Raw genomic sequence first — 16,545 nt, 5'->3', positions numbered from 1 at the left:
CCCAGCAAACTCCTACCGCACACAAATGAAGCCTGACGTTTTCAGACCGCCTGAAGCAGACTCATCTAGTTCCAGCCCTCCTGAGCAAACGCTGCAGTGTCACTGGGAGTGGAATTCAGGATAAACACCAGGGGTACGTCTAGACTACGTGGCTCCGTCGACAGAGCCATGTAGATTTGTTTGTTCGGCAAAGGGAAATGAAGCCGTGATTTAAATAATCGCGGCTTCATTTAAATTTACATGGCTGCCGCGCTGAGCCGACAAACAGCTGATCAGTTGTTTGTCGGCTCAGCGCGCTAGTCTGGACGTTCCCCCTGTCGACATGAAAGCCCTTTATCGACCTCCCCGGTAAACCTCATCCTACGAGGCATAACGGGGAGGTCGATAAAGGGCTTTCAGGTTGGCGCGGGAGCGTCCACACTAGCGTGCTGAGCCGACAAACAGCTGATCAGCTGTTTGTCGGCTCAGTGCAGCAGCCATGTAAATTTAAATGAAACTGCGATTATTTAAATCGCGGCTTCATTTCCCTTTGACGATCAGCCTAATCTACATGGCTCCATCGCTGGAGCCATGTAGTTTAGACACACCCCAAATGACGGACCAGATCAGACCACAACGTGCAGAAAAACACGTGGGGAATGATTTTCAATTGTGCTCCCCTCCCAGACCCCTTCCTGAAGTCAATGGCAGCAGCATCTCTGGGAGTCAGCCACTGAGCTGCGGGGGAAACCATGAACCTTAGAAAACCTTTGAGGATTGAAAACCAGAAAGACTTGCAGGCCGATGTGGGTATCTGAGCTTCCCCCACACTTTGCTACCTCAAAGGAATCCTCTTTGAACTGCAGCAGGTCCGCTCGGTTGGTATGCAGGAAGTACACCCTCCGGGAGGGATACGGGTTCGTGTACGTGATCCGCTTGTTGGAGCCTTTCCCTCCGCCGGCAGGGAGTGTTATTTCAAACGCCTGTGGCCGGAGAGAAGAAATCACAGCGTTGTCATTTCAGTACCGACACCGGCCAGGCTGGAGAACTGCAACCCCCGATTACAGAGGGAGACAGCTCAACTGCATTTCATTTGCAAATTCAGTCCAATCAGTGTACGACCAAATGGGGATCTAAACTGGATAACGCACTACAAAGGCACTTTGCCCTCTCTTGAAATACGCATCTCCCCACCAACTGCTGCGAATGAGCCACACCCACCCTGACTTGATTAGCCTCGTTAACACTGCTCCGACACTTGACAAGTAACTTCTTTCTTTTGAGGTTCATAGACACGCTGCACTCCTGGTGGCTCTAAGGACTCTGAGCAGGGGGGAGGCCTTCTGGCCCCTTCCCCCCACCTTGCCCAGGGGTCTGTGGAGGCTGTCAGTGTCCCTGGGGTTGCTAGCAATATTCCCTCTAATCTTTTCAATGTGTGTGCGGAATAAATGTTATGTACACCAGGCACATGTGGATGTGCACCACCAGTAGAATCAAAAATCCCAGCTGTGGGTGCTCTGCTAATCCGCTGGGTCTCATTGGAATCTCTCCCGAGCAGCCACACAGGCGCCCAGCGTACAGGGAACCCTGGTTGCCAACTGTCAATAAATTCACAGACAGTCGGTAAAAAAGAGCTAAAATTGGACCTGTCCGTCAAATCCGTTCCAACCTCTAGACAGCAGTAAAACGCCCTGCGCTTTGCCATGGAGCTGAGGAGCCCTTCCCCCTTGGGCTGGGATGAACGCCGCCCCATGCGCTAGGGACAGAGGGGAATTCTGCCGGGGGCTCCCTCCCTCCCTGCTGGCTGGTGGCAGCTGCTCTTCTCCCCCCGCCGCTTTAAATTCTTCCTCGGCATCACTAGAGTCAGCCCAGCCGCAGCGTCGGGTGGGCGTTTGTGCGGCACGCAGCCCTCGGGCTCCCCTCAGCTGGGGGGGGCAGGGAACGGGGTACACTGGGCCGGGCGTAGCAGCCTCCTGCAGCCAGTAAGTCACAGTAGGGCAGTAACTGGCAGCAGCCCCCGTTCCAGTCAGCAAGGAGCTCCTGGGACTCCCCTCTCCGGGTGGGAGGAGGGACCGGAGGGGAGATGGTTTGGACCGGAGGGCGGGGGTGTGGCAGGTATAGAGCTGTGTCTGCACGCCTGCGGAACATTGCTCATGTTCCTCCCTTTGAGCCGTTTCTCAAGACCACGTTCCTATACAGGCCATAAAAATCACATCCAGCGGTTGGTCGCCCTTTACTGACGGCTAAAACGCTGCATAGGCCGTGCGCAGGGGCGACTTTCGATCACCGTTAGTTCCCTCACGTCCCCCGGCTTCCCTCTCCACCGCGAGGCAGCGTGGCCTGTGCTTTCACCCCTACCGCCCGGGCAAAGCAGAGAGAAGGCGTTCCCGCCAGCCGAATTCGGCAGCCAGCTGTTTTCAGAGACAGGGTTATTAGCCCAAATCACAGAGGGACTCCCCTGGGAGGATCGCCCGGCTGCTTCGCCGGCTAGCTAATTTGTTTCCATTAGCACAGCCCCGGTGCTAATTCCCAGCGCTCGGCACACTGGAGTGGCTGTGTGAGGAGGGCGAGTGTAGCTGTGCTGTAACATTGTGCTTAACTTCCCCCAGTATGGAGCATTACAGGGAAATGTTTAAAAAATGAACAACCATTACATGGGAAATCCAATTTATTACCTGGGCCTGGAATCCCAGAGCAGCCTGGAGTCAGCGCTAATGGGAAATACCTCTGCTGTGACTGACTTCCAGAAGTGATGTTCCCTCGGGGCGCTACGGGGGGGCCACCCGCCAGACAGAGGCCAAACATGATTCGTGATTGGGGTTTTCAGCGGGATTGTTCACACGCTAAGTGCATCCTGGATCCAACTCACGGTGCCCTGCCCTAGATAGCCCCTAACGTGCACCAAGTTCCCCCCAGACCTGTGGGAGCTATTGCAAATGCAAGAGCTACCCACAACTGCTCCCAAAGGCACGCATGTCACAGGAGCCTGGACTTAGGGAAGTTCTTAAACGTGTGCATAAATTCCCATCGATTTCAGTGGCAGCAAGGCATGTGCGTTCCTGAATGGGCCTGGGTTTGTGCTCCCGGGCTTTCCTGGCCTGAGATCTATATCAATAAAACAGGGAGAAGGAGCAGTACTATGTGCAAAAAGGGAAAACCCACCGGCACGTCCTCTGGTTAAACCTCCGGCATCTCTAAAGCGGCCGTCCAGAGCTAGCAATATATATTTATTGTATTAATATCTGTCAAAGTGGATTCCAGCCCACAAAAGCTTGGGACCAAATAAATGTGTGAGTCTTCAAGGTGCCACAGGACTCCTTGTTGGTTTTGCTGAAATGGAGTAACCCAGCTACCCCACTGAAAGCTGTTTTTGTAATTCAAATAGAAATTTGGTTGTACAGGTTGAACCTCTCTGGTCCAGAAACATCCCTGGTCCAGCATGATTTTAGTTTGCCGGATGTCCACTTAGCATGGGTGTGGCCAAGTTTCCTGCAGTCCCATAAAGTTTGATAACAGCCCTGGCTCAGTGTTCTGTGCTGTCATCTGGCTCTAATTTACCCCTAGTTGTCTCCTAAGAGCCTAGTGAGCAGTGGCCTTGCTGGTGATGCTGCTAGACAATACTGACCTCCCGTGGTCCGGCAAATTCTCTGGTTCAGCACCGGTCAGGTCCCGAGGGTGCCGGACTAAAGAGGTTCAACCTGTATATGGCCTGGGAAGGCAATTCCTTTGGGGTTAGCTCCTGTGTCACAAAACACTGCTACTTTAAGGAGATTAGCTCAAAGAATAAAATGAAAGATTGGTATTATCACTATCTGTCCCAAATGTTTAGAAATCAGTTTTGTGAACCTATAGTATATTCCCGGTGAAGGGAAGCGTGTTTTAAGGTGGAAGATACTGCAAAGAAATCAAAAGACCGTCCAAATAATAATAATAATAATGTTCCATACCCATTCTGATGTTCTAACAACACCCAATTTTAACAACAACAATTTTAAGGAGAGGGCAAAACTAAAGTTATAAGTTCCTAAGGGTATGTCCACACGACAACACAACTTTTGTTGATACCCAAAAGTCAACAAAACAAAAATTGCCAGAGGGTGTTCACCCTTGCTCCCTCTGTTGACAGAGCATGTCCACACTGGCAGCGTGAGCAATGCCCTGTGAGTATGTGTCCCACAGTGCCGTGTTGTGGGACGGCAGAGCTGAACCCTGCGCATCTTGGGATCCCCCCTCAGTTCTCCCACAGCATCCTTGGATGGTGGGAGCAGCATCATGGTTAGCTCTGTGAGCTCTCCATGCTGAGGAATGCAGCCTTCCCCCTGCAGCAACAGCCTGCCTGCTGCTGTGTTCCTAGTAAGGCAGAACAGGAGCACGCCAATGATTTGTTCTTTGTTTGTTCCCCAAGCAGAGCAGCTCATTCAGCTGCCAGACATATCCCAAAGCTTTGAAAGGGGAGGGACGCAGGCCTGCAGGGCAGCAGAGATCACAGAACACTGAGCAGAGAAGCCAGTTCTCTCAACAAAACAAACAGCCGAGTCCACGCTGGCTCTTCATTGACAAGGGAGGGGGAAAAAGCAAAAGTCTCTGCTAGGGGTGAAAGGTTTTGGTCACTGAAACAGGGCATTGAAGTGTGCACGCGCTCACTGTTTTGCTGTCAAAAGGCAGGTTTTGAGGACAAAACTTGGTAGTGTAGACAAGGCCTAGGAGTCAATGCAAGGGACTGATTGCAGACAAGAAGTGGTGGCTAGAGATAGATAGCTACAGTAAATAGATAGCTATGGATGGTAGCGACCATTCCAATAAAACTAGTCAGCTCACTTTACACTCAGGAAAACCAAACTTAACTAGCAGCTAAAGGAATGCCCAAATAAATGGCACAGGTGTAATTTGTAGACTCATGATGGCTGGGAGCTTAAAAATTAGATAGTTCCAGACCATGAGCCCCAGCGATGTCTGAACCTGGTGATATTCGAAACAAAAGGCGCTCTCAGCTATGCTCCTAACGCTTTCATCACTTCACACTGACTCACCAGCCATGCTAGGCTTCCGACTGACCCCCAGAGAGCGATCAGCCTGGAATGTTTTTACATGGGCGCACCAGGTACCTTAGAAATGATGGGCTGTCGGCAGGAGACACACACCAGCCAGGACGAAACAAGCTGGTGGTATTCCACATCCACCAGATTGAGGTAGATAAACCTGCTGCCAGCTTTCTGTGGCCTCACGCCAACATGCAGGTCCTGCATGCCATTCGGAGGGAGAATAAACACCTCTTCGGGATCCACCTGCAGGGAACACGCCAAATGGAAACATGCAGGAATGCCCACAATTCAGAGCTGCAGACAATCAAAAGGTTTCATTAGACTCCCTAAATTATGCGTCTCTCTGGTTCCGGAAGCTGGGGCTCCACCCGGCACATTCCACTGCAAAATGTTTTCTATTAAAAATGTAAGAAAAGCAGGATTGGCTCGATGACAAGGAGAGAGGGTGTGAGCGAGGGCCAAAGCTGTCAGCACTGTAATGTAACACTTTATCGGGGCAGCTTCAGCGTGCGAGCCAGTGGAAGAGAAATTAACCCCAGCCTGTAAATGTGCCATGAAAGATCCTTTTAGAGGCACCAAGCTGGGGTCCTTTGATCAAGTCAGAAAGGAAGCTAATCGACTGACCTTCTAGACTCCAGTGTGGAATGTGTTGGACCTGATCAAATATCGAGAAATGTGTGTTTCTGAGAAGGAAATTAAAGCTGGCTGCATTCATAAACCAGGCTCTAATGGCACCATAAAATCTCTGGCCGAGTTACATAATCGGAGCGGGGCTGCAGAGGAACTTTGAATTTCAATAACACAAATGCATTCTGCTGAGCAGTTAGCAACATCTGGAGTGCAAATCTCAACTAGCAATGTTAACGCTGTTTCTGCCTTGTGCCTAATGCCAGATCAATAAAGCACTGCCAACAGAGGGCGAGGCATTTCAGTTACACTCGAGTCACTAGGGTATGTCTACACTAGCCACCCTAGTTCGAACCAGGGTGGCTAATGTAGTCATTTGAACTTGCAAATGAAGCCCGGGATTTAAATATCCCAGGCTTTATTTGCATGTTCCCGGGCACCGCCATTTTTAAATGCCCGGTAGTTCAGACTCCCTGCCCACGGCTACAAGTGGCACGGGCTAGGTAGTTCAAACTAAAGCCCCTAATTCAGACTACTGTTACTCCTCATTGCAGGAGGAATAATGGCAGTCCGAATTAGGGGCTTTAGTTCCAACTACCTAGCCCGTGCTGCATGTAGCTGCGGGCAGGGAGTCCGAACTACCGGGCATTTAAAAATGGCGGCGCCCGGGAACATGCAAATAAAGCCCGGGATATTTAAATCCCGGACTTCATTTGCAAGTTCAAATGACTACATTAGCCACCCTAGTTCGAACTAGGATGGCAGTGTAGACATACCCTAGGTGCCCTGTGCAAAACAGAAGGTCTCAAACGCTGACTGTATTTCGTTGAGTGACGGAATGTACTCTAATGATTCAGCATCATGTTTATTACACACAGAGAGACACAGCTGGCAAAGCAGCTCCTGCATTTGTTGTTTGACTTATACATTCTTCTCTGAGAGCCCTACCAACACGATCTCTCCTACCAAAATACAGTCTGGCTAGCTAGACGAGAGGGCTGGTTGTCTGTACAGCTAGAACTCCCTTCCTGACGGGGAAGAGATACCTCAACAAAGCACAGTAACAAACACTCCCTTGAGGTGCTGAACAGATTTATGAATTGGCTAAGAGACCCCTGTGATATTACACAGCAAACAAGGAGGGGTGGGCGGGTAAATCTAGCAGGGTCTAATGCTTTCCTCAACTGCTGACAAGCTCAGTTTCTTCCCCCTCCCAAAGGGAGACATGGATCAGCCTGCTCTAGGAAGGAGATTCTGGACCTAGTCTGCCCAGGTCTATAAAAACCGTTTTCTAAGGCCATATAATCCATCAGAAAGAACGCTGCTTCACTTAACACAGGCACAGGCTGTGAGATCCAGGCCCAAAGTTCCCAGACAACTGCGCCCCTCGGTTTGTCAGCCAGTTTCTCCGACTCACGGGGCCTCGTTTTCCGAGCTGGCAGGCACCCCAATTTCCAGCTGACAGCAGGAGGATTCATGGATGCTTAATGCCACACACACTCGGGCTCCGGGGGTTCAAGTTGGCCGGCTAAAAGTGGGAACAGCCCCAATTAGGACACTTGGACAACTTGGTCCTGAACATGGGCAGCAGGTGAAGTCCCAGCTGGGGAAGGCAGGGGCCAGCCCCACCCCTTACACACGAGTCCCCGCCCTTGGAGCCAACCTGTGCCCACCTCTAGCCCAATCCTTCCTGGCCACATGGCAGGCCGGAGCTGCCATGCTGAGGCCCCAGCCTTCCCCGCGGCCAGGGAGCAGGGCTGCCCCGCCACTGCCCCATTCCTCCTTGGTGCCTGGGGAGCTAGGTGCAGCCCTGTGGCCCCATCCTTCCCCGATAATGAGCGTATAGGCGGTTTGGGGAAGGATGTCTGCCCCTGCCAACTTTACGCACTGCCCATGATCCTGACCTGGTAACACTGAGGGAGCAACGCTCAAGGAGTGTCAAGAGAGCTTGGAAGAGGCCAGTCTGAAGGCAACGAGGAGTTTGATATGTCCGGTGACCTGGGGGCGGGCCCCTTGCAGGAGAGCTATCTCCCCTCTGCCAGCACCGGAGGGCTTGCACTCCAGTTGGACGGGTGGCTGTCCTGATCTTGGGACAGGAGGGGGCTGCGCTGGAAAGCTAGGATGTGCTGAAGGACACCAGAGCTGCACTACAGAGCCAGGACACGGAGAGAGATCCCCAGACTGTATTGGGTGGACTATGTCGAGGGAAATCTGGACTCTGGCTGGGGAGCTTTTGTTATGAGTTAGGGACATGGCACTTTTGTAATACATGAGCCCAACCAGACCTTTACTTACAGTAAGAAAAATGGGATTGTTTTGGAGGACTCTGAAAGGGGAAACTGAGGCAGGCCTGGAAGGGGCTGCCTTCTCACATCTGCTTCCCTGCAAGGTATTACAATTTTAATGACCCGTTTAGCCACTACAGACCAGCCTCTACATCATCGGAAACGAACAGACTTTAAGCTGTGCAGCTCCCAGGCCCGCTGTGGAGACTGAATTTGCTCCGGCCGCCGGCCGGGGGAGTCAGCTCCACTTTCTGCCTCCGTGAGGACAGCAGTCCAACGCCGATTTCTTTCTTTCTTTTTTCTTGATGTATGGAAGGGCAATGGAGTTTGTGTTGCTTTTCTTAGTCACATTTATAATTATGACTAAATGAATTCTAAAGAAATTATTAGTCTTCAGATAGTCTCCATTAATTCAGATAATTTGCCCTCGGGGGGTTTGTACCAATGATCCTACACATGACGACTTTAATCAAAAGATAATTATAATGAAGACTTTATGGCAGTAAATTGTTCATAATCCCTACTGGGGTTGGTTTCCTACTGGAGAGTTATTTTCACTGGGATTGTCAATGTAAGCCCATTCATAATTATAACTGGGAAGGATTTTGCTAATTTTCAGCTCACCCCGCACTACGCCCTCTTCCCAGTGCAACGTGTCACTCTGCGGCGGGGAGGAGAGAGGGCCGCAAGCCAGCAGAGGCCGGCGGCAGAGCTCACCTTCAGCTCCTGCGGATGTGAGGTATAAGCTCTCACTTTTCTGATGGTGTGGGTGCCCCTGAGAACCAGGGAAAGGCGAGTCAGCTGGCCAGTTATGCAGCTCACGTCCACACGTTGCAGCGAGTGAAGGTAAACCTGCCAGATCTGGATGGGAGCAGCAAGCCAGGCGTCCCTGGAGCGGAGAGAAGAGACGCCTGTCATGACACGGGTGCAGGAAGCGTTGCCACAATGGACAAAAGCGCACAACTGCAGGCGGAAAGGAGGAAATTGTGAGTCTGGTTCCAAAGTGTTTTGCACATCCCGTGCAACTCTAGAGGAGAGGTGAGTGGCTGAGCATGGGAATTGACTTCCCTCCCACACAACATTATGGAGGAGGAAGTTTTCAAGAGCATCTGGCTGTTTCAGGAGCTTAAGTCTTGTTGAAAGTCAAGCTGGGCTGCTTCCCCAAGACCCAGGCAGTGGTCCTTTTAAGCTGTGCGCTTGGGGTAAGGAGAGATTCAAATGCTGCCCTGCTGATTAGCAGATTGCCCACAGCTAGGTTTGTGTTTCTCCTGGTGGTGCACATTCACACCTGCCCTGGTGCACAGAACAAAATTCATTCTGCACGTTGATGGGAAGGATTAGAGGGAATATTCCCTCCTCCCCAGGGAATATGCAGCAGCACACCCAGCAGTGATCAGAGGGGATGGTGCAAGTCTGGGAAAGTATCTGAAGGGGAGAAAATCATCTTTTCCCCATCTGAAGCTCATTCCTCCCAGCTGGTCAAGGCCACCCTGCAGAGCCCACCCAATTCTCAGTTAAGTGAGACAGGATGGATTTTTCTAAAGCACCTAAATAAAAAGCAGCTGGCCAGAGGGAGCCGCTGTTATTCTGTCTCACCCGAGCCCTCATTCAGAGCACAGGCAGACATCACTGCCAAAGACCCGGGGTGCTGTAAAGAACGGTGTCTCAGAAAGGGGGCTTTCTCACGGCGGGCGTGCATTCAGGCTCACTGCATGGGTGCTTCCCGTGGTCTCCCGCATAGAAAGCTTCAACCCCCTTTTAATATCTTCAGGTATGTCTACACTACCCCGCTAGTTCGAACTAGTGGGGGTAATGTAGTCATCCGCAGTTGCAAATGAAGCCCGGGATTTGAATTTCCCGGGCTTCATTTGCATGAAGCCGGCCGGTGCCATTTTTAAATGCCGGCTAGTTCGAACCCCGTGCCGCGAGGCTACACGCGGCACGGGCTAGATAGTTCAGATTAGAAGCCTAAGTGGAACGAGGCGTACAGCTAGTTCGGATTAGAAGCCTAAGTGGAATGAGGCGTACAGCTAGTTCGGATTAGAAGCCTAAGTGGAACGAGGCGTACAGCTAGTTCGGATTAGAAGCCTAATCCGAACTAGGTAGTCCGTGCCGCGTCTAGCGTCTAGGTAGTCCGTGCCGTTCGAACTAGCCGGCATTTAAAAATGGCGCCGGCCGGCTTCATGCAAATGAAGCCCGGGAAATTCAAATCCCGGGCTTCATTTGCAACTGCGGATGACTACATTACCCCCGCTAGTTCGAATTAGCGGGGTAGTGTAGACATACCCTTCCACCCTTGTCCGGGCTTGCGACCAGACATATTTCAAAAGAATCGTATTGCTCTTCTTCCAGATTTCCGCTTGTCCAAGGGATAAGTTGTGCCGGAATCAGGCTACTTAGTGTTCCATGAGCATTTCCTTATCTGCTCTGACAAGGGTTCTGGAGAACTCTCCCTTTTACTTTGGATTCTTCTACTTACGTGTAAATAGCAACAAAGAATTTTTTGATCTGTGGGCTTGGTCCTCCAGCTACTTTTAAAAACACGTCCTGTGGCTCCCCAGGCCCCTGAATACGGAAATCAGAAAGCATCTTTAGAATAGTTGACGAAGAGCTCGAACCAGCACAATGAACATGCCAGTGGGTCTTTTCCCCTTTATTTTAACCCCCACCACTCCAGTTCCACAAGGAGAACGCTCCAAAACCCAGCCAAACGACCCTGTTACATTATCATTCAGCTTGGCTTCTTCCAACTTGTTTAATTACAAAAGAGGATACAAATGGCTCTCCCATTCTGGGTTTGTTTCAGTAATTAGATTTTGCAGAATTTTCCCCAAGTTTTCTAACAAGCCATAATCCAATTACCACGCCAGCAGATTTCTGCAATAGCAATTAACAAACACCTTCATTACCATCCGCACTTATGTGTGTGAGTTTGTTTTTCATGTAAATCCCAAATGGCGGAAAATAAAACCCTGGAACCTTGGAGTCAAAGCTAAAAATTACAGCACAGGACACAACATGAGCCGCACTTCAGGGGAAATATTAACTATTTCATAACGGAGACATGTCGGGGCCCTGATCCAAAGTGAACTGAGGTTACTAGCAGGCTCTGACTGTCAATGGGCTTTGGATCAGGGTGTCAGAGAAAGAAATATGAAGGCAGCAGGAGATAAGCAACACTTGTATAGTGGAGAAATAGCATCACCTGAAAGGAAAGGGATCATAAGTTATATCGATGGCACGGCCCTCATCCTTGTAGCATTTGAGTTCTTGGATGTTGTCGTGGAATAGGAAACATAGAACAGCACAGCAATCCTGTTTAAGTTTTATGTTCTATTCAATAAGGACACATTGTTATTTCCTTCCCTATAGGCCATTTTAGAACCTCTGATTTCAGAAGAATTTATTTGTGGCGCCTATCTGGAGAGATGGCATTGTCGAAAGAGGCAGTTTCACCAGTATTTCAAATCTGGCCTCCCTGCAGATAAGAATGCCGCGCAGTGTGCCAAAGTATGGTATAAATTGCAGCCTCAAATCCACACTATAAAAAGAGCGAGAGCAGGCAAGAGACGATTTGCCCTCTTTTGAACAAGGCAGTGAGGCAGTTGCAACCTGGTCCCACCCAATATAGTGTCATTACAAGTCAATGCGCCATTGGCGCACGGTATCTCTGCTCTAGACAACACGATCAATAGAAAAGAAAAGGCTACACGCCACTGGATTGCCGTTTGCTTTGTGTAAGCTGTACCATTTTTTTGGTTTCGCAAATGATGTTGGGGTCACTGCAGCGGACGTACATCTCGGGTTCCCCACCTGGCATTCCCGCAGGGGCACCTGGGAAAAAGAGCATAAGATGATTCTCTCCTGACCATCAGGCATAACCCCTCTGTCCTGCCCTGGTTGGCAGAAAGGCCTGTGAGCTGCAAACCTCTAAGCATGACTCCCTTTCCCACCCCCCACCCTGCAAAGCAACACATATCTGCAGGACAGTTCTCAGCCGGATGCTGACAGCTACCTGGCAGAGTGTACCACGGAGGTAACCGTATGGATTTCTTCAGGAAGGTGAGCTCCGGGTGATAGAATCGGAACGTCTGATCCACCACGGGGGGCTGAGACTCCACACTGACACTGAGAATCGCAATGGGTTTGTGGCCATTTGCCTTAAAGGAGACCTGTGCCAAACAAAACATAATGCTCAATTCACGGAGAGAGAACGGAAAGGGACTGACAACAAATGCTGCAGCAAGAGCAAACGTCACCTCCGGCTTTCACTCTGGTCGATAACGGGAACGAATGAATATCCATTCCCCGTCTGCTTACAGAACTGGGGGAGTTACCACTGTCCAGCCTGAGACCTAGGGTGCTAGTAAGAGAATTCAATTTAAAAAAACACGGGATGGCAAAATCTAAAACTGTGAAAGGAAACTCTGGGTCACTGAAACCATGTCGTTTCAGGGGAGCAGCTTTGCAGCAATAATTGACAGAGGAATGAGAAACCAAGCATGGGATGGGGACATGGAGGTCAATAGATATGTTTGTGAACAAAATCCTTTTTAAAACAGGGCTTGCCCATGCTGTAAAGTCATTGTCTTTTGCTCTTTTCATAACAAAAACTGGATGAGAAACCTTACAGACATGACTGTATATATGTAAAGTCACAGAGGGGTAGCCATGTTAGTCTGTAACCTTAAAAAAACAAGTAGTCCGGTTGCACCATAGATAGATAGATAGATAGATAGATAGATAGATAGATAGATAGATAGATAGATAGATAGATAGATAGATAGATAGATAGATAGATAGATAGATAGGCAGGCTGTGTAGGGATGACTGGATGGATGGATGGATAGATAGAATTATATATAGATAGATCTATAGAGAATTCTGTATATAGGAAAGAGATAATCATGAGTTTTCCTGGGTAAATTTCATCTGATGAAGTGGCTTTTACCCACAAAAGCTCATGATTCTCTATATTTTGTGACTATGTGTTTGGGTGCTGAATAGCCACATTCACTAAATATAAAGCCTTGTTATCCACACCCTGCCATGCTGGTTTTTTGTGGCATTTACACCAGAGGGCTTATAAAATACTTAAAGGGATACTACCCCATTTTATACACTACAATAGACACCCAATGAAATTCATAAATATTTAGTTACTGATAAACTTATGGTCTGGCCTGCCATAAATGAGCAATTAAAAGGGCTTACATATGTTTAGCTCAATCTTTGTCTCAGGTTTTTTATCATTCTAACAGGCTGTCAAACCCATTGCATTCTACTGAACTGATGGCACTTCTTTTTGCCTCTGTTACCTTGATGCGTTTTGTCAGCACGGCACTGGATTTCCAGGGTGGTGCAGTTTCCTTGCCTTTATTGAATCTCAGCTCAGCAGGGCCGGGCTATAAATAAAGCAGCAGTAATCATTCAGAGAAGCAGTGTACATCGCGTCATTCTTTGGTGTTTTCAGCCCTGCTTTGATCTTGATCAATAATGTTTAAGAAACTGTATCACAATGGAAACTTGTGAGGGTAGAATTCTCCTCCCAGAGCCTCCAGCTGTCCCTCTGTGCTTGATCAGCTGCTCCTGACATACCCAAATCAACCCTGCAGGTTAGGGGAACAGAGTTTTGGAGTGGGGATCCACTGTACGCATCTGAGACAATGGTGTGCTGGGAATCTGCTCTACAAGAGCTCTGCCTGGCACTTGTGTTTTCAGGAACTAAATGTAAAACACTGTGGCTACGTCTAGACTGGCATGATTTTCCGGAAATGCTTTTAATGGAAAAGTTTTCCGTTAAAAGCATTTTCGGAACAGAGCGTCTAGATTGGCACGAATGCTTTTCCGCAAAAGCACTTTTTGCGGAAAAGTGTCCATGCCAATCTAGATGCACTTTTCCGCAAAAAAGCCTCGATCGCCATTTTTGCCATTGGGGCGTTTTGGGGAAAATACATCTCAGCTGTCTACACTGGCAAAAGTTTTGCACAAAAGGGACTTTTGCCCGAACGGGAGCAGCATAGTATTTCCGCAAAAAGCTCTGATTTCTTACAGTAGGAAGTCAGTGCTTTTGCGGAAATTCAAGCGGCCAGTGTAGACAGCTGGCAAGTTTTTCCGGAAAAGCGGCTGATTTTCTGGAAAAACTGGCCAGTCTAGACACAGCCTGTGAATGGCAGATTTGTTGCTGTTATTGGACTCTTCAGAGTATTTGTGGGGGGCGCGAGTGCTGCTGTTCTCTTTCTGCATGTTCTCCTCCCTGGTGGCCTCCCTACAATCGGCACATATCAATCAGTGTAGTGGCGCCCTGCATGGCAGACAGCATCAAGAGAGAGGGCAGAGGCTTGGTAGAAACAGGGCAGAAGGGAGAGATCAGATGATGAGAATTCAAGGAACACTCTCAGATCACATAGCTGGCCTGTACCTCTGGATTCCATCATCACACACAGGTCGGCCTGGCCTGCTCATTCATTTGATGGCATTGAGCTAAGAAGGGAATGAAAGGGAACAGTTTGGATACAATCTCATTTTAACAGCCAGTTTTGTGCTCCTAAGAGTAGAGTAAGGGTCGCGTTCCTCCCATTGATGGAGCTGCACCAGCAGTGCATTCAGCCCTGAATCTTAACGCATTGAGAGCAGAGAAGCACAGGTGGAGGTGAGCCAGTTGCAAAGGGAGAGGGGATTGTTCCCCCGGAAGCCGACACCCTGTCCTTAAAATTCAAGTCCTCTCTGTTTTAACCCCCAAACCACTTTGGAAAACTTTGAAGGGATTCAACCTTCAAAGCCAATTTTGCGTGTTCTTTGTTTCTTGGTTCTGGCTGGGGCCAGAAGAGAAAAGATTACAGGACAGCCTCTTGGAGGTATTTCTGACGTCCCCCAAAGCCATTCGGCCATTGCTCCTGTGCAGCAAAGAACAGATAGTTTTAGGCCTCCCCTTGGGAGCTAAGTGATAGTTCTGTACAGTTCTTGGTGCAGGAACAGAGAAACGGAGATGGTTTCGAAAGCAGCACAAGGAACGGGTGATGTGAAGCAATGAGGCGTACTAGCCATCGCCAGCTAGAAAGAACATTGGTTATAAAACAGGCCCAGCCAGCATCGTGCTAAATGCTAGGTGATGATGGTAGGCAACTGGACCCTTTCCTCCTTGTTTTATTTGCCCGATGTCATACTATAGCAGAAGAGAGAGGGTGTTATGTACCTGCATCATGACAGCGTGGTCTCCAGAGAAGGTCTGGTATTTAAATGGAATGTGAATGGTCTCTTTGGGGCGCAGGTAGATCTGAGGCATCTGGTTGTCCTGAAGGTGAAACATGTCCTCTTCGACTGGCGTGCTAATGGTTTGGGTCAGCTCTCTGAAGTGTCTCCACTCCCTGCTGTCCACAATCACACTGTAAGAAATCATAGGCCGAGTTACTTTGGAACAGAATATTCCAGGAGCTGGGGTTCCCCCATCCCAAAATAAGTCTGAGCGTGGTACATGTTGAACCTCTCTAGTCCAGCACCCTCGGGACTTGACCGGTTCCAAACCAGAGAATTTTCTGGACCACGGGAGGTCAATACTGTCTAGCAGCATTACCAACACGTCCACTGCTTGCTGGGCTCTTAGAGGATATTTAGGGGCAAATTAGAGCTAAATAACAGCACAGAACTCTGAGCGCCAGGCCTGGGGGCTGTCAATAAACTTTATGGGACCATGGGAAACTTGACCACACCGGTGATAAGTGGCCATCCAGCGAATTAAAATCATGCCGGACCAGGGATGTTTCTGGCCCAAAGAGTTCTGGACTAGAGAGGTTCAGCATGTACCTAGACCTCAGTGTGCAAGAGGGAGGGCTGCTGGTACAAAGAGAGTGGCTGGAAAGTTCATGCCCCCATGAAATAGAAAGAAAACTCTAAAATCAACCACAGCTTTGGTTTGAGAAACGAAGACCTCTCCACTCCCTCAGCACACACACACACACTGCACAGGGAAGAGAAGAGAAGAGGGAAGTGTGGCTGCATTTCTCTGAACTGACGGGCATGGCTCAGTGCGAGCGGTATGATAACGAGGATAGATGTGCCCTAGTGTGCAACTCCTCTATCCTTAGCTTCTCTGTTGGTAGCTACACCCCTTTGGATAGCGTTATGGGAAAACAAAGAAAAGTGAAATCTCCTGCATGGGGGGCAGCAGACTATACTGACCTCCCTTCCCTGCTAAAGCCTCCATCGTTAGATGGAAAAGCAACAAGCCACCGCTCCCGTAAGCGCCTCTTTGCCCCAGGATGGCTTCCCACGAGCAAGGGGGGTAGTGTTTTGGAGAGCAGAATGCCTTTGGCTCCTACCTCAGCTCAGGATGGTCAATCTCGATGGTCACCGTGTGCTGGACATTGTAGGGGTTTTTCAGGGCAAACTCAAAGAACTCGGCGGTGCCCAGCGTGGCGTAGAGCGTGTAGTTGGTGGTGATGGCCTGACTCAGCATGCTGGAGATGCCTTCGGCCTTAAGGCGCTCCCGGTAAGCATCGATGATCTGCAGGTCCCTGGAGTGCTGCATGCGCTCCTCACGCTGGCCCTGTCGGGAAAGAGACCCCAGTGACAGCCCACTGATGGGGCCCCTCCCCTGCATGTCTGAGGGGTCA

General features: G+C 49.6%; 1 protein-coding gene across 5 annotated transcripts in view; it reads right to left on the bottom strand.

The window, feature by feature from the left end:
* The window catches only part of NPHP4 (nephrocystin 4), a 128,672-nt gene that overhangs the window by 884 nt on the left and 111,243 nt on the right, over positions 1-16,545 (bottom strand). For 4 of the 5 annotated variants that reach the window (XM_075906446.2, XM_075906448.2, XM_075906450.2 and 1 more), the window contains 9 exons: positions 16,252-16,478; positions 15,129-15,318; positions 13,252-13,338; positions 11,949-12,105; positions 11,682-11,767; positions 10,413-10,498; positions 8,651-8,822; positions 5,085-5,264; positions 819-962 (listed from right to left, as the gene is read on the bottom strand). In XM_075906446.2, the coding sequence (XP_075762561.2) occupies positions 819-962; positions 5,085-5,264; positions 8,651-8,822; positions 10,413-10,498; positions 11,682-11,767; positions 11,949-12,105; positions 13,252-13,338; positions 15,129-15,318; positions 16,252-16,478 (1,329 nt within the window). The remainder of the gene's footprint in view (positions 1-818; positions 963-5,084; positions 5,265-8,650; positions 8,823-10,412; positions 10,499-11,681; positions 11,768-11,948; positions 12,106-13,251; positions 13,339-15,128; positions 15,319-16,251; positions 16,479-16,545) is intronic. The other variant, XM_075906449.2, reaches the window with a different exon arrangement.

This window comes from Pelodiscus sinensis, chromosome 24, assembly GCF_052426305.1.
Source record: "Pelodiscus sinensis isolate ZL-2025 chromosome 24, ASM5242630v1, whole genome shotgun sequence".
In the NCBI taxonomy this organism is placed as follows: Eukaryota; Metazoa; Chordata; order Testudines; family Trionychidae; genus Pelodiscus; species Pelodiscus sinensis.
Note: the sequence above shows the minus strand (reverse complement) of the source record. Positions and strands in the feature narration are given on the sequence as shown.